The sequence below is a fragment of the Haliaeetus albicilla genome, chromosome 6 (assembly GCF_947461875.1).
Source record: "Haliaeetus albicilla chromosome 6, bHalAlb1.1, whole genome shotgun sequence".
Taxonomy (NCBI): Eukaryota; Metazoa; Chordata; class Aves; order Accipitriformes; family Accipitridae; genus Haliaeetus; species Haliaeetus albicilla.
This window is the reverse complement of record NC_091488.1, coordinates 44,554,504-44,579,259: the sequence shown is the minus strand read 5'-3', so window position 1 is coordinate 44,579,259 and position 24,756 is coordinate 44,554,504. Positions and strand designations below refer to the sequence as shown.

At 56.1% G+C, this 24,756-nt stretch overlaps 1 protein-coding gene across 4 annotated transcripts; it reads left to right on the top strand.

Annotated features, from left to right (window-relative positions):
- The first annotated feature begins 313 nt into the window (after nucleotides 1–313).
- Nucleotides 314–24,548, top strand: GPR156 (G protein-coupled receptor 156). Of its 4 annotated transcripts, none has more exons than XM_069785857.1 (11): nucleotides 314–585; nucleotides 8,832–8,990; nucleotides 9,104–9,246; nucleotides 11,736–11,872; nucleotides 14,155–14,290; nucleotides 15,004–15,114; nucleotides 16,171–16,296; nucleotides 16,764–16,859; nucleotides 19,657–19,893; nucleotides 21,732–21,890; nucleotides 22,471–24,548. In XM_069785857.1, exons 3-11 carry the CDS (start codon nucleotides 9,142–9,144, stop codon nucleotides 23,647–23,649), a joined length of 2,286 nt encoding a protein of 761 aa, XP_069641958.1. In that variant the 5' UTR covers nucleotides 314–585; nucleotides 8,832–8,990; nucleotides 9,104–9,141; the 3' UTR covers nucleotides 23,650–24,548. The 4 variants fall into 4 exon arrangements, with proteins under 4 accessions (XP_069641958.1, XP_069641956.1, XP_069641959.1 ...); XM_069785855.1 differs by having other exon boundaries at nucleotides 9,101–9,246; XM_069785858.1 differs by lacking the exon at nucleotides 8,832–8,990.
- The last annotated feature ends 208 nt before the right edge of the window (nucleotides 24,549–24,756 follow it).

The window sequence follows — 24,756 nt, the reverse complement described above, 5'->3', positions numbered from 1 at the left end:
GTGCAGGGACAGGAGGTGACCGTGGCCACCGGGCAGCGGGACGGACCGCGGGGCTAACGGGACGGGACGCGGCGGCGGGGTCAGGTCAGACGGGGCCGGAGCGGGGGGGGCGCTGGGTTTTGCTGGTGGGATCCCCAGTTTTCCCACCTATGGAGGAGTGGGGTGGTTTTTTTGGCAAGGGGTGACACCGCTGTTGGATGAAGCAGGTGTGATGACAACTTTGGGGGGAGAAGGTGCGCGGTTCCCCCGGTTTTGTTGTTGTTGGGGGGGTTTTTTGGTCTTTATCTTTTTTCTTTTTTTTTTTTTTTTTCTTTTTTTTGTTTTTTTTTTCTTGTTTCCTGCAAAGTTTTGTCCCGGGTCAGCTGGAAAAGGAGGGCGGGCGGGAGAAAGGCGGCCGCCCCCGGCCCCTCCCCGCCTCCCGCCCCCGCCGGGCCGGGCCGAGCCGAGCCGGGAGCGGTGCGGGGCGGGCGGCCGGTGCGGAGCTCCGCGTCCCCCGCCGGCGGGGGCTGCTCCCCGACCCGGCTCGGCTCGGACGTAGCTCAGCCCCGAAAGTTCACAACCCGGGCCGGGGAGCCGGCCCTGCAGGTGGGTGGGGGTCTCGGGGATGTGGGGTGGGGGGGAAAAGGGGAATTTTTGGAGGGGGGGGGGTGCTGGGGAAAGGGAGGCCGGCAGAGGTGGATGGGGCTGTTTGCTTCCCGAGTTTTTTTGCCCCGGCGCTCTTTTGCTTTGGGGTGTTTTGTTGGCCGTGCTCCCCTTCCCCACGGTAAAGAGGGGGTGGGGGGTGCAGCCCTGCGAGACCCCCCCCACACAGCAGCGAGGTCGTGGGGCTGGGCTGGCAGCCCCCCCCCCAGCACTCCCACTCCGGGCTTAGGGAGTTTGGGGTCCTGTTTTGGGGATGGAGCGTTTCCCTTTTGCCAGTTCGGTGGCTTGGCGGTACCCAGAGTGCCCGCCCCCCCCCCGCCCCAAGCTCGAAATGGTGGTGGATTTGGGGCCGGGGTTCTGTAGTTTTCCAGAAAACACGTTCCCGAACGCTCCGAGCAGAAGGAGGCTGCGGGAACGGGACCCTGCCGGCTCTCGGCGATAGGCAAGGGCCGTCTTCCAAGGATGCAAAGATGCAAAGTTGCGGCGCCGGTTGGTTTGTTCTGTCGAAAGAGCTGCATGCGTCAGGGGGTTTAATTTGGGGGGGGGAAATGGTTGCAACCAACCTTACAGTGCAACTTATCCCCTTGGGGGAGACGGAGAGAGAGGGGACCCCCATGTGCCCCTTTCGGTGCTGGATCCACAGTCCCATCCCTGCTTGCGAGGGGTGAGAACCCTCCCGGGAAGAATTCCCAGGCCCCGGCGTGCTTGCTTCTCCTTGGATGCTGGAATTGAGCATCCCCGGGGCTCAGGCACGTCTCAGGGAGGGCGGCTCATGGACCCTTTACCCAGACCTGGATTTTCCACCGCCCCGCAGGTGCTCTGCAGCCCGAGAGGGGCAGGGAGGAGGCCAAGGAAACCAGATCCCTGGTAATGGGGAGCTGTCAGTGTTGGGTTGCAGCTGGCGTTCCTTATGCATCCTTGATGTGGCCCTGTCCCTTGACGGTGCGGTTGCTTTTCCCAGTAAAGGGAGGAGAAGCCTGAGCAGGGGACCACCGGGTGCAGTTTGGCAGCCTGCGGTATCCGGGAGGTGAGGTAGATGAGCCACGGACATCTCCGGCTTTCGGAGCCTTGAGTCGAATCTGTCTCCTAAGGGAAAATACTCCCTGGTGCTCGGTCAGCAGGAGCAAGGCAAAAGACCTGCGGCACTCCGTTCTGCCTCCTCTTTCGGGGATGCAATATGTCACTTGATTTCTAAAATCTTGCCAAATTTAAAAGGAAAAAAAGAAAAAAGATGCCGATCTTGTTAGGGTTAGCAGCTTTCCTCGTGCTTGTGGCTGTCTGGCTTTGCAACCCGGCCATCCTAGCCCTGCTTGTGAAAACACGGGTGCGCTGGTGCTGCGAAGGTTGAGGGGCCGGTGTCTGATTGCACGAAGGAGCAGCTGTAGCTTTCTGCCAGCTTTGGAAAGGGAGAGCTCTTGAGGGCATAGGCTCGATCTGAAATGTAACTTTATGAAAATATTCCCTCTGTGGCCTCTTCCTCCTCTGCGTTTGATAGCTCAGCAGCGAACAGCTTCGGTGGGGGTGAGCCCCTGCTTTTTAATTAAGTCACACACACCTCAACCACAAGGTAGATCGCTCTTGTAAATCAAAATACTAAATCATCAGGCTTTTTTACTTCTTATTCATGGAGGCTCTCTAAAGATGGTACAGTTAAGAGGGGAAAAAATTGCAGGCTACGCCTTCCCGTAAAGCTGTTTAGCGCCTTGCAGTTCGTCAGGCTGGTGCGAACACCCCGAAGGCAGAGGGAGCCGAGGGGTGCGAGAGCAGCCTACTGGGGCACGTGCACAGAGCAGAAAGTAGCAGTATTTGATGGGAAAGGCCTGGAAAAAGGCAGTTTTTGAAGGAGGTCGTGTCCGCGGATGGGTGGAAGCAGGAGAGGACCGTATAGGCAACGGAGGCAATGCGGATGGGCAGGGACCCCAGGCTCTGAGCACCGAGACCTGTCGATGCCAGACCAGTGCCTTGAATCAGCATCCCGGTGAGCATCACACAGCGCCGGCAGAGTGTCCTGCGGTATCCTTGGTCTCCGACAAGGTACCAGCCTCCCCGGGGCAAGGATGCGAGAGTGATCCCTGCCAGGGATCCAGGATTGACCAGCCCCGCAGACAGGGCTCGCTGCTTGGCCTTGCAGCAACTACCAGGAACGCAGGGCGGGCAAATTGCGAAGCAGATGCTTGGGGATTTTTGTACACCTCCAATGTCTCTTTTCCTTGTGCCCAGCAGCGTGGTGGGCAGGAGCCGTGTTTCCACGGGCACGGCGGTTTAGCCCTGCGACCAGCCCTGGCTGTTTCTGCCTTTTTGTGATGAAGGTGCGGTTCAGCGTGGAAACGGCCGTGTGTTTCTGAAGAATCAGCCCCTGCCGCCCCGCTTTTGGGTCATCTGCCATGTGCCCGGTGCTTGGGATGGGGATCCTCCTGGCCCAAGGCTTGGGGAGAAATGGAGAGGTTGCCCTGTGGAAGCAGAACAGCAACTACGGGTGTGGTCTCCCACTAATAAATGAAATGATTGATGAAGTCGTTACAGAGTAAGGAAAACCCAAGATTTTGCCTCATTGTCCACGCGGCGCAGGTCAGCCTTGCTGAGCCGCCCGGCGCGAGCGGGGATGAGCTCGGCACGACGGGGTCCCAATCCCCGGGCTCCCAGCCGCTTCGGGGAGACAGAAACCTGGAGGTTTACACTCATTTCATCCGTGTGCTGCTTAGCCAGACCCAAAGCTTGGGTCTTTGCATGGCGCAGGATTGCTCAGCAGCAGCTCCCGGTGTTCGGCTCCCCTTCTTATCAGCTCTGGTCACGTTGGTCTCACCTGCAATAAGCTCCCCCGGGCTTTCAGTATTTCCTCCCAGTTTTCCTTTCTTTGAGCATCTCCAATCTTGTCTGTCTATTTCTCGCATGCCTATCACTGTATAGCAATTAGAGAGTTAAAAGCCTTATCAGGTCCCTGGTGTGAGATTGGTGAGTCAGCTCCTTGCAGGACTATGTGGTGGTTCAAACAAGTCATTAATTCTTTTTGCATGGAGGTTTCTTTAAATTCAAAACATAAACCACAGAAGTGAAAAGAGCCATACAGGTATTTAACTTGCATTTAAAAAGTTTAAAAGACTAGACACAGAGCTAAACGTGCCAGCCTGGTGCCGTTCTCCCAAGCTGAAGGACTGACAGTGGACACACACGTAGCGCTGGGGTGATGGGTAAGATCGGCATTCGGAAGTGATTGCCTTTGTGATTGTGGGAGATGCTATCAGAAACGGATAGGAGGCTTCAAAATTGCAACTAGCTTCGGTCACCACGGAATTTCAGGTTTCAGAGTCACCCAGTGAGCTCCCCGCATGCTGGGGGGCAGAAGCAGCTTGTCCTGCATCTCCTGCCTTTGTGCATAACGAGGTCCTGCAGCTCCTGGTGTCACCACCCGTACCCTGAGCGTGGGTCACAGAGCGGGAACGTAGCCAGGGACACTGCCTGGGTGGGAAGGTGACCCCATTTGGGCCCTGTGATGTGACCCATCGCGTGGCTGCGCAGCGAGCTAGCTGTCTGTCGGCCAGGGATGAAGATATCCCAGAGGCCTGGAGGTGCCTCTGGAAATCCCAGGGGCAAGAGCGGGATGGAGCAAGAGCGCAGTGCAGTTCCCTGAGAAGTAGGGTGATGGCTTTGCAGCTCCCCGGTGTTCCGGGGATCAAGGCTTTGTAACCCAGGTTTTAGGATTACATCAGAGTTTTGTGGTTTTCTTTCTTTTTCCTTCTGTGTTTGCAGGGGAAAGTGTGAAAACTTAGATGCTGAAGTTTTAAATACAAATTAAAAATAAGCTTCAGATATGCTGTGCATTTTAACTCACGATTTTGAAGTAGCTCTGTTGGGGGGAATGTTGCAGTAAGTGAAGCTTGTGATTTTTTTTGATCGCCCTGGGGTTGTGGCAATATTGCAGGTTTCTCAGGTCAAACAAGAAGGGATCTTGTTGGACAAGAAGAGCAGAAGGGAAAGCAGGAGCCTGTCTCAGAAGTGCCAGCATTTTCTGAATTGCAAAACCCCATCCCGTGCTCATCTTGCCGGAACAGTTATCCGGATGACTTGCTGGTTTAAGTGTGCGGCCCGGCGTCCTGTCGAGCTGGGGCTGGTCCCCACCAGCAGACCTCCGTCTCCCATCAGCAGCGGTTGTGGCAGCGCAGACCCTCCGTGGGTGAGCCGAGGTCCCCCTGCTCCCTTCCCAAGGCGGCAGGAATGGCTCTGCTCTCTGCACATCCCTCCTTTCCCCCTGGTTGTCCTTCTCCGGCCACACAGCCATCTTCCCAAGAGGTCCTTCCCAACAGATGTGCTTCTCCAGATGTGCTCTGCTCTTCCCTTGCAGAGGTGTACATGTACCATTCCGCTGTCGGGGCTGATATCACTGGACAGGATCGCAGGGCTCATGAATACTGGGACATTTTTGAATGCAATTGTTCTGTTGTCTGCGATTCGACGTCTTCAGTTTTCCACCTTGTGATTCACTGAGCCGTGACATCGCCTTGCTCTTTGGGAAGAAGTCTCTCGTTCAAGGCTAGATTAAAAGGAACTGGTTGGGGTGAAACATTCATTCTGCCTGCTCTGGGCCCATACATGCTGCACCAATTTTTCAGCTTTTTTTTTTTTTCCCTCTGCTTTTTCAAACGAAAGGTTTTGAAGGGAAGAAGAAACTTTGAGAGAGTCAAGATTTGAATTTAGATGTCATCAACGCATCTTTTTTGAGGGATATTTATTTGTTAGTTTACAGTTGCTCAGCATTGGTAGATAAGTAATCCTGGGTCTTGAAGGATCCAAAGGAACAGATTTTCCAGCCCTGAAGATCAACCATTGAGATGACTGCAAATTGCTTTTATCTGAATATTGTTTTCAACAGTCAGTGCTTCCTTTTTCACGTTAGAAGATGGTGCTAATATTTTTCATGTGGTCCAGTCACTTGTTTCCTGTCAACTTCAGGCTTGTTGGATCATGTCCACGCACACAGTGATGCTCAGCCATGGCCAAATACTAGCCACTATGACCCGACCAGCCCACATATGTAATACCACAGAGACCAAGGGCAGCAAGGGGAGGAGAACAAGGTGGGCTGAACAAGGGCTTTGCTTCACCTGATGCTATGATTGCTTCCATGGGGTGTGCAGGCTGTCGGAAACTGCTCTCGTGGTGTTCCTTCACGTCTGTTGTTTGAAAATCAAATGACAGTGAATTCCACTTGCAGTCGGCATCACTCTCTGGCTTCCCTTTTCCCTCTGTGATGTTCAGGCTAATGGGAGCACAAGGAGATGTTAATGCCCTCAGCCTTTCCCTTCTTCTTTCTAGGAGCTGCATTTTCTTCTGAAATTACCCAAATGGGAGCCTAATGTTTCTAGAGTACCAAACACAGAAAATGAGAGCTAACTCCTCTTGGGTGATGAAAGGACTGAGAGCAGCCCTGCGCAGAAAGTCTTGGGGATACTGCTGGATGAAAAATTGGATGTGAGCTGGCAATGTGCGCTCGCAAGCCAGAAAGCCAACCGTACCCTGGGCTACATCAAAAGCAGGGTGGCCAGCAGGTCGAGGGAGGGGATTCTGCCCCTCTGTTCTGCTCTGGTGAGACCCCACCTGCAGTTCTGCATCCAGCTCTGGGGTCCTCAGCACAGGAAAGACACGGACCTGTTGGAGCAGGTCCAGAGGAGGCCACAAAAATGGTCAGAGGGCTGGAACACCTCTCCTGTGAGGAGAGGCTGAGAGAGTTGGGGTTGTTCAGCCTGGAGAAGAGAAGGCTCCAGGGAGACCCTATTGCAGCCTTTCAATACTTAAAGGGGGCTTGTAAGAAAGACAGAGAAAGGCTTTTTCCCAAGGCCTGTAGTGACAGGACAAGAGGTGACAGTTTTAAACCGAAAGAGGGTAGATTTGGGTTGGACATAAGGAAGAAATTTTTTTACGATGGGGGTGGTGAGACACTGGAACATGTTGCCCAGGGAAGTTGTGGATGCCCCATCGTTGGGAGTGTTCAAGGTCAGGCTGGACAGGGCTTTGAGCAACCTGATCTAGTGAAGATGTCTCGGTCCATGGCAGGTGGTTGGGCTAGATGATCTTTGAAAGTCCCTTCCAACCCAAACCGTTCTGTGATTCTGCTCAGAAAGTGATCCACCAGAACTGTTGGGAATTTTGGCCTTAAAAAAACCCAAACAAACAAACCCAACCCCCCCAAAACCCCACAAGTCTCTGCCCTCAAGAGACCCTCACAGCTTAAGGATGTGTTTTCTCCCTTGTGAGAACCCCCCCCACAGCACTGGTCCCCCTCGGATGCTCTCCGGGCCATGGAGTGGCGTTCCTGCCGACTCCCACGAGGAGCTGGGCTGGAAGTGCCTGTTGCCTTTTGGCGACAAGCACACTAGCGCTTGCTTTGTTGCATACTAATGAGCGCTAATTAGCCTTGACTCGTTATCAGCGTTGCGTGGGAGCTGTTTGTGGAATAGTGGGGTGGGGGCTGGGAAGAACCCCAAGGGGCTTCTGCCCTTTGCCGAGGGGTGGCTTCCCAAGGGGATGGGGGTTGAATTGATGCTCCTTGTGGAAACGTCTCCATGTGTGAGCCACGGGAGGGCCGTGCCTGCTGGCCTCATGCCAGCCTTGGTAGTGGTCCCCCGGTAGGTGGACTTCCCCTCTGACATGGCAGGAGGATATAGGGGGTTATAGGGAGACCTCTTGTCCTTAAACACACTTGGGAGCATGGAGAAGAGTTGAGCCCTTTGGAGGCTGGGCAGTGCTCACCTCGCAGGTCTTCTTGGCCTCAAAGACTCAGTGCCCCTCTTCTACCCCCGTCTCTGGACACCGCACGCAGCCCCTCCACGCTCCATCTCATTTACCAGTGTTACCCCTGAAGGTGTTCACCTGGAGCCCATCTCCTCCTCTCCGCTGCCCTTCTACTGGTGTTGCAATACCTGGCGTTAGCACTCTTGGAAAAAACCCCTCTATCGTACCTTTATAAGTCTGGCTGATGTGTGATATTGTGTTTGTAGGACGTGGTGAGCTGATCTCGCGCTGAGGGCCGTCCTGGTGCAGGCAGGACGGCGTCCAGACCCCGCGGTACGTCGGGGCTTCTGCCAGCGGGAGAGTTGCGGTTGTCGCTTCAGAGGTGGTTCTGCTAATTTAGGACGAGTGGCCCGCTGACCCTGATGTTTTCGGCCTGGGACTTGTAAGTGACTTCTCTAAAGCTGAAAATCAGTTTGCACGAGGCGAGAACGACGCCTGTAGCTTTGCTGGCGTTTGAATCCTGATGATCCCCTGTGAAGAACAGCAAGTTTCAGACCCGGTCCCAGTGACCTCGCTTTGTTTTAATTTGCTCTTTCTTTACTTGTGTAATGACAGGAGTTTTTCCAAAGAAAAGGAGAGGGGATCAAAGTGTCGGAGTAGTGGCAGGGAAGGTGCCAGGTGCAGGGTGTGAGCGCAGGGGATGCTCGGCCAGGGAGCAGCCCTGAGGAGCACGATACGGATAATTTTTTTTCCTCTCACCTGTTGTTAGGAGCAAATAGGGAGTGAGCTATTGCGCTTCCTCCCCAGCTGCTAACGACGGGAGACTTGCTTATGGTCGTGCGCTGGAAGCTAATTAAAACCGGTGACAATGGTAATTGAGTAAGGATGCTTGAGGATAAGTATGACCTCATGTCTAAAATGGTAATGAGGCCTATTAAAACCCCCGCCAAAAAGAGAAACGAAAAAGGGAACAGAGGCAAAGGTGGTGCGAGGGGAGCGGGCGCAGGCGGGGACAATACCTGGCAGCCAGAGCGCCGGGAGGGATGGGGAGCACGGAGATGCCAGGCTTTTAAATCTCTTTAATAAACAGCCTGCTCCTCAGCTAGCCAGGCTGCCGCTCGGGCCGAGTCAGCCAAAACGCTTTGGTACGTGTGTAATTCCAGCGCCTTCCTCCCCTGCTTGCCCAGGCCTGGGTGTAGGTCCCATTAAGCGATGGCAATGCTCGTCGCTCTTTCTTGTTGTCTTCGCTCGCTGGCCCTTTGCTAGAAGAAGGGGAACCAGGGAAACCAGCAGCAGCTCCCGGCGTGGGGAGGGGACCCGCAAAGATACACCCTGAAATTGCACCGTTGTGGGAAAACGGGCAAAACGAGGAAAGCCGCGGAGAACTCGGGATGGCGGGGTGCCGCGCTCCAGCTCGGACTGGCCGGGGGCTGCCGTGACCCCCGGCGCGTGTTGGTTTGCAGGGTGGCTGGCGGAGCAGGGCTCGGGATGCCGCCGTGCTCCGTGGGGACCCTCGCCCCGCGCTGACTCGCCTCGCTGCGGAGGAAACCCCCCCGCTCCGAGGGACGCCGGGAGGTGGGCGCTCCCCATCCTGGCTCTGGATGCGCACCGCGTCGATTCGGGTAAGCTCAGCCCTCGGGTTGCTGGACCCCTTCCCTACGCCCCGCTGACCGGGGTGGGAGATGCGGAAAGTCGGCTTCTGGCCGGAGAAAGCCGACCCTCATCCTTCCAGCAGGGGCGAAGGGACGGCTGGATGACGGCTGAGGATGTGCTATGGAGCCGGGATTCAACTGCTCTGAGCTCTGCGATGGCAGCTCCAGTTTTGGCAGCCAGGAGCAGCAGCGGCGGGCGCTGCAGGAGCTCTGCACGGTCACGGTGGTACGTATGGAGGCGGGGGAGCCCACCGGGGCGTGAGGTTTGCTCCGCAGAAGGGGATTTGGGGGTGGAGGGATGGAGAGAGAGGCACAGGGACGCATCCCGGTCCAGCCAGAGGCTGCGTGCTGTCACCTCCTGGGATGGTCTCCAAAACAAGCCCTGCCTAGATGACACCCAGCAGTTAGGCAGAAGGTGAGGAAGCAGCCGTGATGGCCAAGTTGTGTCAAGCAGCCCTGCGTCGGCCGGCGTGACGGCCGCTTCGGAGTCCTGGGATGGCCTCCTCTGCCCTTGACCTTCCCCATCCCCTGGAACTTCAAAGCGCTTTTCAAATATGAATAGAGCAGGAGTTAATTAAAAGTCATCGTCTGTAATAAATGGTACCTCTCCCCCCACCACTAAGCCAGGAGAAATGACACTGGGGTGCACTTAGTTGCGGTTGGCTTCGCTTGAGGCTGTTGGATGGACCAGCAAGGCTTGGCCTGCTCGGCTTTCCGCCACGTCCCGCACGACCATCAGCCTTTAATTAGAAGACCGTAAGCTGCTTGGCTCCTCTGGCTCTGGCAGCTGCCTTACAATTAATATTCCCCCTGCTAGGGCCAGGATTTACTCCGCTCAGCAGCAGACGAAGCGCTCCATCAACTTCAAGTAGCATCAACATCCAGGGAAACAGCGGTCGGGGCCGGGGGGGTGCGTGTCAGGAGGGGAAAGGTGGAGACCACAGGGGTGTTTCTGATCCCTGGGTGGTTGCTGGGAAGAGGGTGCAGTAACGCTTTCGGCAGCAGCCGGAGGTGGAAAGGTTCTGCTGGTGGATGCAGCTGGGAGTGAAGCGTGGGAGCCCCCGGGATGCTGAGTCTGCCCTATTCGCCTTAATGGCAAAAGCCAGGCGTTACCCTTGGGCTCGACCAGGCAGGACACAGAATTAGGATGGCGTTACAGGCTCGTACCATCCCCGAGCAGCCCCGTCAGCCCCTCTGAGCTCCAGGCAGGTGGGAAGACAGCCCCGACTCTTGCCAAGTGATGGGGTTTTTGCACGGCGAGTCGTGGCGTAAGGGGAGGAGGAGTGACCTGGCTGACCATCTCCACCGGCTGGTGTGGTCTTCATTTCCCAGAGAGTCAAAAGACCCCCCCCAGGGGATGGGGAGAGGGAAGAGGAGGTGGGGAGCAGTTTTCAGGAGGGAGATGAGCATCTCCCCAAGGATCCCTCTGCGCCGCTGCAAAGTGGGGCTGAGCTGCGCACGCAGCTGTATCCCAGCGTAAGGCAGCAGCATCGGCTCTCGCCTGGCTGTTTGTCCCAGCGACTGCCCTGCTTCTCTCCGCAGATTTATTTCTAGCAAGGGTGGAAGCAGAAAGAGCTTGAAGGAAGATGCGGGAGTTTGGGGCAGTGGCAGCTCTCCAGAAAATAGTCCTTCTGCCGTAGAAATTGCGTGCAGGTGAACTGGAATACCTGAGAAAGGACTTAGCACCAGAGAAGTTAGTGAGGAGGTGTGTGATCCCAGATCAGTCCCTGTCCTCCTCCTTCCCCTTAATGGGGATGCGTCAGCAGTTAAGTGAAAGTAATGCTTTTTTTAAAGGAAAAAAAAAAAACCGTCAGTAACATGCCCGCATAGTATGTGTGAACAAACCCCCACATGCGCACCCTGTTAAAAATGCTGGAGTATTTTATATCCGCAGCAGAAGTAGGTTTCTTCTTTCACGTAGGATCATTTTATCCATCCTATGTTAATAGGGAGCTAGAGAATATTTTTAAATGGAGATTTAAAACCATTAAGTCGCTTACGCGCAAGGAGAGAGGTGCCTCCATCACACCCGCTTTGGGAGTGTCCCTCAAAAGCCAGTTCTCAGCTGATGTCTACCCAGGACCAAGGTAGTTTCCAGCCAGCTGGGAGACGGGTGGAGCCCAGCTCGGTGTGTCACTGCGTACCGCGTCTGAAAAAAAAAAAACGCTGTCCCACTCCCTTTTCTCTGTTTTCTGCACCGACTGGCAGCTCCGCTGCTGGCTCCCAGTCACGTCAGCCGGCTGGCTGGTTATCGGCTGCCCGTAGGGGTAAGGGTGGGAGCTAAGGATGCCCTACCCAACCTTCCAAAGAAGCGTGCTCCAAACTGGGGTACCACGAGGTCTTTCTCCAGAGGTTTCTTTCCAGAGAAGGACGGTGGGGAACCGTCACCCATTTCCCTCTCTCCCACAACCGGGGCTGCTTGAGGTTTACGAGTCACTTGTACGGCTTCGCTACGTATTTGGCTAGTTGGCCGTAAGAAGAGGCCTCCTGGACTGTCTTCTGCCTCCTGTGCGCTCGGCAAGTGGCAGAGTACATGTCCTGGCTACGGACATCTCACTAGCTCTGCCTGTGGGTCTCGGTCTGGTGCTGGGGTGTCAGATGGGGTTTCTGGCTGAGCAGGAGCAGCCGTGGGAGTGATCATGCCAGAGTAGGGACCTCCTTCGCTGGGAACCCCGGCAATGTCTTCTTCATCCTCACTCCTTTTGCCTCCCACAGACATCTTCTGACCGCAGTGGGAAGAGCTCCCCGTCCTTCTCTGCTGCTCTTCTGGGAGTTGTGTGGACCTTCCTGACTGGAGGAGTCCTGCTGGCGCTCTTCTTCCTTGTCTTCACCATTCGCTTCAGGAAAAACAGGTAAGGGCTTCCCTCTTCTGCCATGAGAATTCCCCCGAGCTGGAGCAGCGGGGTTGGGCTCCTTCAGGACCACGCTCCGAGCTGATGGCCAGCTAAGGGTCAGGAGGGTACGAGCCTGAAGAACCAGCACAGGGCAAGCGAGAGCAATGCCAGGGATATTGCGGCTTTCTCCATCACACCCGGTGTTGATCGCTGGTGGAGACAGTCCTGCTTGGTCTGCTCCCTTCCTCCCCAAGGCAGTTTGCTGTGGACAAGACAGAGCATGGATGCCCTCCAGCGTGGCACAGGCAGCAGTGCATGGCCTCATCCCAAAGGTGCTGTTCAATAAAACCATCGACAGGAGGGGGCAGAAAGAGAGCTGGTCTCCTGCTCCACTCCACAGTCTTGAGAGCATCACTTTGAGCAGCGTAGCTCCATGAGCAAAGCCATCGTGCTCTCCACAGTGCGCACGTATCGTTCCTGCTGTTGGGCCACTCGTAGTTTGAAGATATTGCTAATCTTTTTTTGATCTTGGTGGTTGTCCGTATTGGTGGGGAACGTGATCTCCATTGGTGAGAGAAGCTGGTGGTGAAGCACAGGCTTTCCTTGGTGCCATTTGGTCTGCACAAAGGATTTTCAAAGTCCTGCTCCCCTGAATGCAGCATAAATCAAGCAGGAGGCTCAGCAATTCCTCATGGCTCAAACTGTCTCAGCCAGCTTTTAGCCTTCCTCAGCAACTCTGGACGTCTCACCTGCCTCCTTGCCACCTTCTCCTCAGCTTCATCGGTCCCTTGGTCTCTTCCCCCCCCAGAGATACCTCCCTCTCCCAAGCTTCACCTGGCAAACCCTTTGTGCTCCACGTGCCGTTGTTCTGGAGAGAGAGGTACCTCTGCGTGCTGCAGCCCAGGCTGCTGCCGTTTCAGCGCTCCGGTTGTGTTAAGGAACTTAATGTTTCTTATAACCTCCGTGCAGTCAGGAGGGTCCCGCTCGTACGGGTTTATATCGAGCCCCGTGCCTGCTGCCGGGCAGTAGCTGCATGACCTGCATCCCTGTCTCAAGCACTTGATTTACTGAAGCAGACTGGTGGAGTTCGGTGGCCACGTTAATTGATTACCAAATGATTTAGGCCCCTGAAGATACTCTCAGAGCAAGCCGTAATGAACGTGCGTTATTTATTTGCGCCGCAGCAAATAAATACCGGTCTGCCTGCTGAACCTGAGAGAGCAAAGGAGACCTTTTTCAGCGTGCAGCTGAGGGTGAGCTGATGAATATCTTTCCCCAGGGGCTGAGGCATGGCGAGGAAGGCAGGGAGGGAGAGAGCTAGGTTGAATCCCAGGCTCTGCGCCTGCGAGGCAGCAAGCCAGGAATGAGCTGGAGGGTAGAGAAATGGAATGACTTAGCGGCAGATCGAAGGGACGGAGCTACGTGGAGGGAATGGCAGGAGCTACAGCTTTCGCTCGATGGGCTTGCTGGAGAAGGGTGACAGGTCGGGAGAGATCGGTGGGTCGATTCTCCCCTCCCTGAATCCAGTTACAGGATTATGAGTGATGGGGTGAAATTTCAGAGGGGAAGCTGTAACCTGAACGTTGCTGGCAGCTTCCTGAAGTTGAGACTTGTGCTGAGGGTGGCGGTGTCTCCTCCAAGGAAGGAGCAGTGGGAAGAGCCTGTTCCTGGAGGCGTTTTGTAGCCGCTGTACCCAAAGCTCACTGCTGGGGACAGTCACCCCGGGCTGCGTTGGTGAGGTTTTCCACTTCTGCCTCTTCACAGCGGAGGAAGATGCTGGCCTTGAAGCTGGGGGGCTGAGCTGGGCGCTGGGCTGCGTGCCACCTCCGTGACCGTGGGGCATCGCTTCCCCTGGCTCTGGGCCGCCGCGGGGATGGCACCGCTATGCAGCTTTTGCTTTTGCCTGTGGCTTCCCACAGTTTTTGGCCGTAAAGGCGCTGGCTGAAGCTGCCTCGGGGATGCTTTTCTGTGTCGCAGATCCGTGCAGGGGGTAGAGGTGCCATGGGGCAAGCCTGGTACCCGGCCGTTTTGGGGAGAAGGGATCTTGCTGTCCCGCAAGAGCATCGGGGTAGGGCAAAACAAATACTTTAAGGATAGTGAAGCGCTCTGGCAATACAGGGGAGAGGATGGGGTGTGCGCCAGGAGCTTTTGGAGGAGCTGTGAACAGCGGGGGCTGGGGGGGGACAGTATGTCAGCATCCCTTATGGCCATCAGCATCCCTGTAAGGGGACCTTGCCCCTGTGCTGCCAGGTCATGCCGCTCAGTAACTGTCACCGCCTTCCCTGCTTTGTTTCCTGGAGGATCGTGAAGATGTCCAGCCCCAATCTGAACATTGTGACCCTGCTGGGCAGTGGCTTGACTTACACTAGTGCTTACCTCTTTGGGATTCCGGAGCAGAGCCTGCTGTCCGGAGACTCGGTGGAAAAGCTTATTCAGGTGAGCGGGGGGGTTGTGTAAAACACAGCCGCACCTGGGGGGGTGCAAGAGAGGTCCCCAGAGGAGAGGGCAGCTGCCCCACAGGCGGGCAGGCTGCTGGGCTTGTAAAAGTGCAACGGGGAGAAGGGAGCCCGAAGGGAGATGGGCTTCTCCGCACAGCCACTGCCCGACGCGGCAGAGGGGCCGCGAGGTTGCAGGCGAGTTTTTTTGGCTGCGAAGCAGGTCTTCATCGAAACGCTGACCTGGGTGACGAACCCCCGTGTCCTGACGTGGGGCAGCTGCTCTGCCAGACCGGGGACTGGGCACGCACCCGGGTGGGAGAGTGGGACGTGGGGGAGAGCACGCCCTGCCGTCCTGCTTAGCCGCTGGGCCGAGGGTAATTAACGGAGGTGCCGGCAAGTGATTTATTGGTGCTGGGACCCTCCGTGCCCCTGCCGCTCACAAGCTGCCTGGCTTTCCCTGCCCGCTCCTCCGGCGAGACCCTCTTGAGATGGGGAGGAAAAGGCAGGCAGCAGGCATGCGTGCAGAAGAATATGTGCCTTTTAATTGATTTCACCCTGCGGTCAGCTTTCTAGAATCTAATATGTCCCTCCAGAAGACCACAGACACATGCCCACCCGTCTTTATTGTGTTCCTGGGTGGGAGGGTGCGGGGTGTCCCTGCGAGCCCCACGGTTGCCCCTTCAGCCCCCTCGCCGTTCCCCCCACCGGTAGGTTCGTCTCTGCCTGCTCTGCGTGGGAACCTCCTTGGTGTTTGGCCCCGTCCTGGGAAAAAGCTGGCGGCTCTACAAGGTGTTCACCCAGCGGGTGCCGGACAAGCGGGTGGTGAGTACGTAGCATCCCGGGGGTACGGGAAGCAAACTCCCCAAGGCGGGGGGGTAGGAACACCAGCAAGTTCCAAACCAGTGCAGGATAGCAGATAAAACCAGCACGTGATGGGGACGGGTGCCACAGTCACAGGTCTGGTTTCCCACCTCGCTGGGCACGGGCTCCTCATTTATTCCTGTGCAATGAGGCAGGAGCTTTTCCACTCTAGAGGCAAGCGGGTGCCCTGCCAGGCTGCCTGTTCCCCGGTGGAGTTTCAGCCCCATCGCCGAGCGAGGTCTTGTTCTCGTTTTACATCGGCCACGTGCCTTCATTATGCTACGCACCGGCATTTGCGTCCAGGTCGGGGCTGATTGTTTTTGTGGGATGAAAATAAACCGGGTATCCTCGAGGGCGTCTGATGTAGGGCCATCCCCAGATGCATCCGATCTCCTCTTGAAGGGAGGGAGGGAGCGCTGGGAACTTCTCTGCAGCACCGAAGGGAGGGGATACAGCAGCTGGGAGGGAAATGGGAGCCGCCTATATAAATTTGTGCATGTAACAGTGCACTCACAGCTTTCAGTGGCCACTTTCCAATGGCGAAATAAGTAGGTCTCAGATGAAAAGTGAGACGAGAGGGTTTGCAGGGGAACCAGGTACCAGCAAGGACTCCCATTCCTGAGGCACTGGGGTCTGTGTTAAACTTGCAAAATGATAATCCTACCAGCTTCTCCCCCCCCCCCCTTTTTATCTCTGCTTGTGATACGGGCGTAAGGGATGATACTCTTGTTTTGAAAGAGCTGTTTTCTGTCATAGCATTTACCAGCTAGCTACACCGTTGGGGAGGGTTTATACCTGGCCCCGAGCCTGATTAGGTCTCCAGGAGTTTGGGAGCTGGAGACAGAGATCCTGTGGCCAACTCAGATGTAAGTGAGCCGCCGGAGTCTGCTCTGGGGGAATTATTAGGATGGATGTGTCCCGTGGCAGAAACAACCAAAAAGAGACCCAAGGGGATGGAGGTTATTGGTGTCTATTTGCCTCCCCACACGGTAATGCTTACTTTTTGCATGTTTGCAGATTATCAAAGACCTCCAGTTGCTGGCGATGGTGGCAGCGTTGGTGCTGGTGGACGCCGTGTTGCTCTTGACGTGGGTATTCTCTGATCCAGTCCAATGCTTCCGAAGCCTCAGCATCTCACTGCGGGTAAAGGGATGAGGAGGGGCAGTGGAGGGTTGCGCCGTGTCCTGTGGACAAAGTTGGTGGAGGGTCAGGCGTTTGGAGGTGCTGTTTGAAAAAAAAAAAAAGAGAGAGGAAAAACAAGCCAGAAAGCCTTCTGGGCGCTCTGGGTTGGGTTTATGTCTGGTCTATTACGGAGATGAAGGTCTGCTGCAAAATTTCCAGGTCTGTACAGGCCACCTGGGTGACACAGGCGAGGTCCACGGCATCTGCAGCCGCTTTAGGAAAAGGTTTAACCAGCCCTGTTAGCAGCAGAGTGCCAAAACCTTCCTGGCTTTAACCCTCTGCCTCTGGCAGCACCAGCCTTTGGCCTTTCCTTTTAGGAATTTACAGAGGAGACCCGCTCAGATGCGTACGCCTGTCTGCCCATCGGTCTGTGCCTGCTCCCGGGTCGGGGCAGCAGCCTTCACTTCTGCCTTCCCCTTGCCTTCTAGGCGACAGAGAAAGGCATGACCTGCTCCGTCAGCCGGGTGCAGTCCTGCGGATCTCTCTATTCCGATCTGTGGCTCGTTCTCATTTTAGGGTTTAAGGTACGTAACCTCTTTATGGAGTCTTGCGTTGTATCTCGCCTCCTCCCAGTCTCACAGCCTGAACTGTTCGGCAGCGTTCATCGTTTCGCTGCCCTCCCAAGCTACATGCCTGTTGCAGATTCCGGCTACTCCTGTTCATCTTGAAAGCCCTCTCATCTCCAGTCCTTCCCATCTTGACGTTTTCCTGCATTCCCTTGCAAAAGCCCTGTTAGCCACTTTTTCCCTGCCTCACCATCTCTTTTACATACACCGTGCACATACTGTCTCTCCCGTTCTCTCCTTGCAACCCCCCATGCCTCTTCTATCTCCCCTTCTTAAAACTTGTGTCTTCCTCTTTTGTAAAGCACGCTTTTCCCACAAAGCCTCAGCTGAGCGTCCTCCGCAGTGATACACTCGCTGTGTGGCTCAGCCCCCGAGTCCTCTGACTCCAAATTAAGGAGGTGCTGATGACAAGTGCTTGGTGCCTACCTTCACAGGATCTGTATCAGCTTAATTATACCACTGAGGTACACTTTCACTGGTGTAGCTTTGCACGTGGCCATTCTTATTCCAGAAGAGTTAGTTATACTGATGTAACTATGTAGGTATAATTATCGCTGTAATTATCCGTGGTCTCATGTGTCTCTGGGTTGGCAGAGGCTGGACGCATTTCAGAAAGCTGATGTTGATGAAGCTTGTGAGATCACAGCCTTGCTTTGGGAATGGCTCCATCTCTGCGTGCAGTACGGGCAGTTCCTTTCTGACTCACTGTAATATAACACTCGTCTACCCAAAATCGTAGGAAAAAGAGCAGAAAGAGACCTCACGACATGGCCAAGTCCTTCTCCGCCCTACACTTCATTTTAAAGACGTTAGTCTAGCCTGTCCTTAAAAGTCCTTTGGTGCTAGGGATTGCAGGCGTTCCCTGGGCTTTCAGTGCTGTGTCTCACCTCTGATTTTGTCCGCAGTTTGTGTTAGGGTTTAGACAGGCAATGCTTTTGCCTACAGCTCCTACAAACTGCTTTTTGGAATAAAACATCCCCATTACCGGTCCCAGGTACTCTTTGTTAGTGTTGTGTTGAACCTGACCCTGATCCTATCTACCTACTGGGAGTCATGGAGTTATTTCTTTAGTGATTTCTCTGGAGTTAATCTGGATTTACACTAATGTGAGAGTAGGCTCTATCTCTGTGTGTACGTAGCACTTCTTAGCTTCCACAGCATTAATGTGCTCAGCCCTTTGTGAAGCCGTTCAGTGTATTATCCTGGTTTTACTGGCACAGAGCAATGAACAGAAATGACTTGCCGAGGACATGCCTGGAATTAGGAGCAAAGTCCTCTGCTCAAGGTTAAAACAAACAAACAAACAAACCAACCAACAAACCACCAAACATCTTAGTCCTGTGCTTACTGAAAGTCCTAGTTTACTAGACAGCAGTGCTGTTGTGTGCGTCCCAGATAGACTATATGAATTTTAAATGGGATTTTGGTGCTGTGTTTTTTCTTGCTAAGGGATTAGGAGTTGGCTTGCCTTTGGGCCATGTATTTGGAGGTGCCCCGTGGTGAACATGGTTATGATCCAGTGCAGATCATGCAAAGTAGGGTCAGGCATCAGCCTAGTTCCCAGTGAGACAGGTCCCACTACTACAACCCCCCCTTGAGAATTCAAGGTGCTCTGAAGTTGGGAATCTCACCAAAGACCGTGGACAAGAACCTCTCTTGCCTGTAAGAGTGTCCCTCCAGACCCTAACCCTGGCAGTGGCCGTTGTGGTCATCGAGCAGCCACAGCACGGAAAGGTCTACAGAACATCTGCACCACAGGTCACAAAGCAATTCTTGGTGCCCAAATAACAATTTACTGTCTCTTAGTAAAAGGCCGACAGTTGCACTTACTGGGCAGCACAGGAATAATGTAGGAGTCGTGTTCCCTGTATTCTGGGTCCTTGCAGGAGCAGGGGGTTTGTTAGATGGTATTTCCAAATAATCCTGAAGGCAGACCGTGCCCTGCGCTACAGAGGCGGGCAAAAAAAAATACTCACTGTTTCCCACCAGCGTGCCCTGGGGAAGGAGGGATTCAGCCTGCCAGGTGGTTTAATCCTGAGCACACTGGAAAGATGCACACATGGGGTGCTTGAGGGGCAGTGCGGTGAGGAAGCCTGCTCTGAAAGAACTGGTCTGCTCCGGGGGAGGGAGGGCTTCTGTGTACAGAACATTTCTCGAGCCCCTTTCACTGCTGCTCGAGTCGGGCGAGAAACGGCGAAGGGAAGGGAGAAGAATCGCACCCAGTAGTTTTCTGGATTTCTGTTTAAAGAGGCACCAAGGACATCCCCTTCCCTCCAGCCCAAACCTCTGCTGCTTCTGCTTCGCTTTTTCCTTCTGAATGTCCTTCTGAATCTCCTTCCGAGGTACATCGTTGCTCCTCGATGGCACCACCACTGCATCCCCGCAGGGACCTCCATCTCTTTTCTGTCCGTCTCTGGTGCTCCCACTCCAGGCTGCCCAAGGGGAGGTTTTTCGCCTCTCCCAGCCGTGCCTCGCTCCGTGGCATCGCCTGCCGACCCGGCCGGGACCCCCAGAGCCCACCAGTGCCCTTTGCTCCTGCTCTCCCTCCCCAGCCCCACTTCTGCCCTGCAGCAGCGTGCCAGGTGTTTCCCGCAGCGTCGCCGGCGCACGCTGAAGGTCTGCATTATAGATCAAAGAGCATTAATTAGGATTGCGCTGAGTGTATCTGAGCTCACCGGGCTCGGTAAGAGGTGGGGGTTGACACCATCAGGCTGTAATTTTCCACACTCTGGAAGCCTCTTTTTTCTGCTTCCAGAGTATCCTTCTGCTGTATGGGACCTACTTGGCCGGTCTGACGGACAACGTCAGCTCCCCGCCAGTCAACCAGTCCTTGACGCTCATCGTCGGGGTCAACCTCGTTTTCCTGGCTGCTGGCACCATCTGCTTAGTTCACCGTTTCTTCCGCGCTTGGCACAACTTGCTGTTTGGTTTTACCTCCGGAGGCATCTTCGTGTGTACAACCACGATCAACTGCTTCATCTTTGTCCCACAGGTACGCTGCCACCTCTGGCCTGGAAACGGGCACGTTTTCAGGGTTTTAACAACAGCAGCCGCGTGGGTCAAAGCACTTCTTTTCCTGCTTCTTTCCCCAAACGTTCGGGCTCACCTGCACAGCTCATCCCCCAAGCCCCCGGTGGCTCTCCTTCCCCAAGCGAGTCCCCCGAGTCTCCAAGGAGTGCAGAACTGCTGCTCCGAAACCCTCCTGCGAGAGCATGCCACGGGTGACAGCCACACGGAGGGCACCCGGGGAGGCTGCTGCCTTCCTCCTCCTCCTCCTCCTCCTCCTCCTCCTCCTCCTCCTCCTCCTCCATGTGGGCGGTGGGATCGGTCCTTCACGCAGTTGTCCTCTCCTCATATCCCACGTGCTTGCTCCTGCCGAGGGTTCCTGCCCGCGGCAGGGATGGAGCCAGGCTCTGGCCATTGAGATGGACTCGCCCAGGCTCAGAAGCTTCTTGGAGAAGAAAGCTGGGCTTTGCCGCAAGCGAGGAGGAGGAGGAGGACGCGGAGGTGTTTGAAGGAAGCCTTTTGTGACGAGGCTCGGCTCTTCTGCTTCCCGCGTCCTCTGGGAGCAGCCCGGTATGCCTGGCCACGACGTTAGTGGGGAAAAATGCTCCCATTGTTACAGGGAGAGGAAACAGTTGTTTACTCGGTTTAATGTTTGGAGGGATGTTTGGGCTCAAGGAAATGAGGTGAAAAAGGGAGGAAGAGGTGAAGCTGAAGAAAGAGCACATCTGTGCAAGAGAGGGCTCGGGGGATCTCACCAGTGTGTAAAAATACTGATGGGGGTGGAGTAGGGAACGGGAAGCCAGGCTCTTCTTGGTGGTGTCCACTGACAGGACAGGGGACAATGGGCACAAACTGAAACACAGGAAACTTTATTTAAACATCAGAAAACGGGTTTTTTGGGGGGTTTTTTTGGTGGTTTTTTTTTGTTGGTTTTTTTTTTTCTGTGAAAGCTGTAAAGGCCTGGAGCAGGTTGTCCAGAGAGGTGGTGGAGTCTCCATCCTTGGAGATACTCAGGACCCAGCTGGACACGGTCCTGGGCAGCCTGGTCCAGCTGCCCTTGCTTGAGCAGGAGGATTTCCAGAGATCCCCTCCTACCTCAGCAGGTGCCGTGTCACTGCAGAGTCCCAACCCACTAGATGAGCAGCCCTTGGGAGCAGGATCCAAACCTCCTCTGACAAGCACTGAGCCTGCTGGCGATGCTCTGCCAAGCACGAGGTCTGGTGGAGCGAGGGCGGAGGAGCTGATGAGCTGTACTTGCACTCTGCCTGTACCGTTTTTCTGCCGTAGCCTGGGGGCCTCGAACATTTTATTTAACTTGGATCTTTTAATTCATCAACTTGTTTTTCCTAACGGGCTCGCTCTTCGATTGCTCATCCGAGATCGATAAGCAGCCGGAGCTGGGCTGCGCAAGGCTTCTACGCAGACAGTAGGCGAGAAATGGATACTAAGCGTTGCTGGTTTTCAGCTTGTCACCGGTGATTCGGGGATAAGGAGGCGTGCGTGACACCGTCTTTGTCTGTCACAGAGTCGGGGGGGGGGGGAGAAGGAGAAGGGGGCTTTTACAGCGCGCTTAGAGGTTGCGGCACAGGCAGGCACCGACCCTCTCTGCGTTAAAGGCTGGAGCCAGGGACAGGGTAGGGCTCGGGTGGGTGGGAGGCTCCGAGTGACACCGCGGCCCCTCGCCCAGCCGTCTCTGCTCCTCCGTCACACCCTGCCTTTGTCCGCCCTTCTCCGTCCCTCGTCCCTTTGTCTCCTTCGCGCGCGAGCCGCGCCTGCCTCCCGCCGCATCGGCAGGCTCCGATAACTCCCTCTTCTGCTCCCCAGCTCAAGCAGTGGAAAGCCTTTGAAGAAGAAAGCCAAACCGTGAGCCACATGGCGAAGTATTTCACCAGCCCGAGCAAGAGCTGCCGCTCGGTGTACAGCGAGGAGCAGCTCTACCAGCTGATAGGGGAGAAAAACTCCATGAAGCGGCTGCTCACCGAGGTACGGGGCTCTGCCGGCCCCCCTCGGCCGCACCGGCTTCTCCCCTTCCCTTTTGTGGGCTGAAGGCTTTGCAGGGTGGGAAACCCTTCCCGACGCCCCGGTGCTCCCCGTTCCAGCCCCTTCCCTCCGGAGGGGAGAACCCGCTTTGTTTTGTCACATCGCTCTGCACCCCAAAGCGCCAAAATTTAGGAGTAATCTGGAGGGTTTCTAAAAAACATGTAGGGAGAAGAGCAGGAGAGCCTGGTTCCCACAGCCTGGTCAAACATGATTAATTCAGAGGGGAGATGCTCCATCTCAGGAAAGCCCCCAGCTTGCACTGCGTGGGTGGGAGCACCCCTGTTTGGAGAGCTGCCTGCCACGGTGTCCCCCTCTTCCTGCACCCACATCTGGGGGGCTCCAGGGGGGGACGTGGTCACACACACTGCAGCCCTGTTGCGGTGCTGCCTCAGAGCACCTCTCCACGCGGAGAGGTGTGGAGGGGGGCGATACGTTTTTTTTTGGCAGTGCCTGCTTCCAAACCGGCGGCGTTTTCGTACCCTCCGCCTGCCCCACGCTTGACGGGTGTGTTTGTTTGACGCAGAAAAACGCCGTGATCGAAAGCCTGCAGGAGCAAGTGAGCAGTGCCAAGGAGAAGCTGATGAGGCTGATGTCTGCAGAGAGCGGCTGCGACCCCCTCGCGCCGCCGCCAGCTCCCCGCACCCGGAGCTCAGGACGGCGCGGGGATGGACGGGGGGACCGCTGTCCCCCGGATCCGGAGCGGGATGGGTTGCAGCCTCCCTGCTTGCCGGATACACCGCGTCTTCGCAGCGATGCTCGGGACCTCCAGAACCACGCCAGCCGCGAGCCCGTTTGCTCTCAGGTGCTGGTTTTTGAGACGGGGGACGGCATCGAACGTGGCCTGAAAGATGTCCAGGAGTGCGGGACACCCGCGGGGCAGGGGCAGCCTCCGGAGCAGCTGCCGGGCCAGGACATCTCATCTGGCGTGGCCTGGGAGACATCCCCCAAAGTCAGCTACGTCAGCAGCGAGAAGCTGCGGGAAATCTTGCAAGAGCTGAGCCTGGATGGCAAAGCCTATAGCCCGGCTTTACCTGGGGGATCCCTGCTTGGCAGCCCCCCAGGTGAGCAGGGAGGAACGTGGGGGGGCCGGGAAGGCTACCTGGGCATCCGCACGCCCCTCAGCCCCTACCTGGCAAGGCGGCGGCGGCGGATCCCGCTGCCCGCTGCTTCCACCCGCTTCCACGGACACGTCTCCCCTCGTGCCGGCCGCGGGGTGAAGGAGGCAGGCGGCTGGGGCGGTGGGGAATCGCCACGGATCTCCCTGGGGAGGGAAGGGGAGATGGCTGGCGGAGGGCTCCTTCACCCGCCAGCACCGTCCCCTCTAGCCGTCCCTGGGGAGCTCTGCCTCCAGCCGGAGGGATGGCCAGGATGGCCGGAATCTCGGGATGCTTCACCGTGCATCCCGCGGGAACAGCGGCGGCGGTGGCGGGGCACCCCGAGGGGACCCGCCGAGCCCTCCCTGCGCTCGCTGTACTATTACCCGGACTCGGACTCCAGCAGCAGCAGCTCTGAGGAGATGTTTCACGGCTGCCACCGGCCCTGCTGCGAGGTCTGCTTCCAGAGCCCACGCGGCTCCCTGGGAAGCAGCAGCACAGACACGGACACAGAGCCCAGCGGTCGCGCGGGCCCCCGGACAGAGCAGCACGGCGGGCCCCAGCCCGTGGTGAATTTCAAAGAAGATCTGAAACCCACCTTTGTGTGACTGGGAGCACCCCTGCCCCAAAGGCAAGTGCCCTCCTGCCCTCCGCCCCGAAACGCTGGGTGTTTTCAGCGACGCTAAAGCCACGCGTCCCTCCGAGGGATGCGTCTTGTTCTGGCATCTGGGGGGGTCGGGAATAAACCTTGCCCCGCTCCGGGTTGCGATGGCAGCCCCAGCGGTGACCGCAGACCGCGTTTGGCTGCGAGGTGGTTGGCAGCACTCGGGGAGGTGGCCGTGGTTTTGTCCCGGCTGCTCCGGGCAGCCGCCTGCCATCCCACAGATAACCGGCACGTCTGTCCGTCCCGGTGCCGGCAGCGGAAAGACTGGGGCTGGGTGGCCTGCGAGAGCCCAAACTTCATCATCTCAGAGGGTTTTCCCTGCAAGAGCTGGTTGATTCGCACCGGCACGCCGCGTCTCAGAAACACGCGTGGCTTCTCGCACGCAGCAGATGGACGGACAGACAGACGGACAGAGGACTCCTTCTCCGAGGCTGCCGATGCAAGAGCCTCCCACCGGCATCGCACCCGGCTGGAGATGGGACTCCAGAAGCAGTTGCGGTTGCTCGCCTGGGGTGTGCTGCTCCCTGGCAAAGCGAGGACCTCGGAGTGGGGCACGTGCAGGAGACTTTTGGGGTGGTTTGGGGGTTTTTTTGGTAGCATCTGAACGAGAAAATGGAGTCCAAAGGTGATGCCCCTGGAGGTGTCTTTGCGTTTTGTGTAGTTCAGTTGCACGGTCGTAGGTGAGGCTCAGGTCAGAGCTGAAGGGAAAGACAAGCTAGCAATCGTAAAAGAGGATCTGAAAAGGTTTTCTTTTCTTTTTTTGCCTTGTTTTTCTGGGGCTGGGGCCCTTCTGTATGTCTTTGTATGGATGATGTAGTCTGGAATGAGGTTTGTTTAAATTCATATGGTCTGTTTAATTTTTATCTTAGCAATATCAAGAACAGTAAATCCGGTGTGCCTGCTTTTTGGAGGATATTTATGAAGGCATTTCAGCATATCATTTCCTCCACCCAAGTTCAGGATGCTGAGACCTGAGGCCCAGTGCATAAAAAACCCTCTGGAGAAAGGCTTTGTTAAAAGGGCAGGTGACAGAGGAATCCCAAACCCGGTT

Coding starts and splice junctions, on each gene's coding strand:
- GPR156 (XM_069785858.1), top strand. CDS start 9,142: ATGGAGCCGGGATTCAACTGCTCTGAGCTCTGCGATGGCAGCTCCAGT. Junction 16,860..19,656: donor TTCTCATTTTAGGGTTTAAG/GTACGTAACCTC, acceptor TTCTGCTTCCAG/AGTATCCTTCTGCTGTATGG. Junction 21,891..22,470: donor TGAAGCGGCTGCTCACCGAG/GTACGGGGCTCT, acceptor TGTTTGACGCAG/AAAAACGCCGTGATCGAAAG.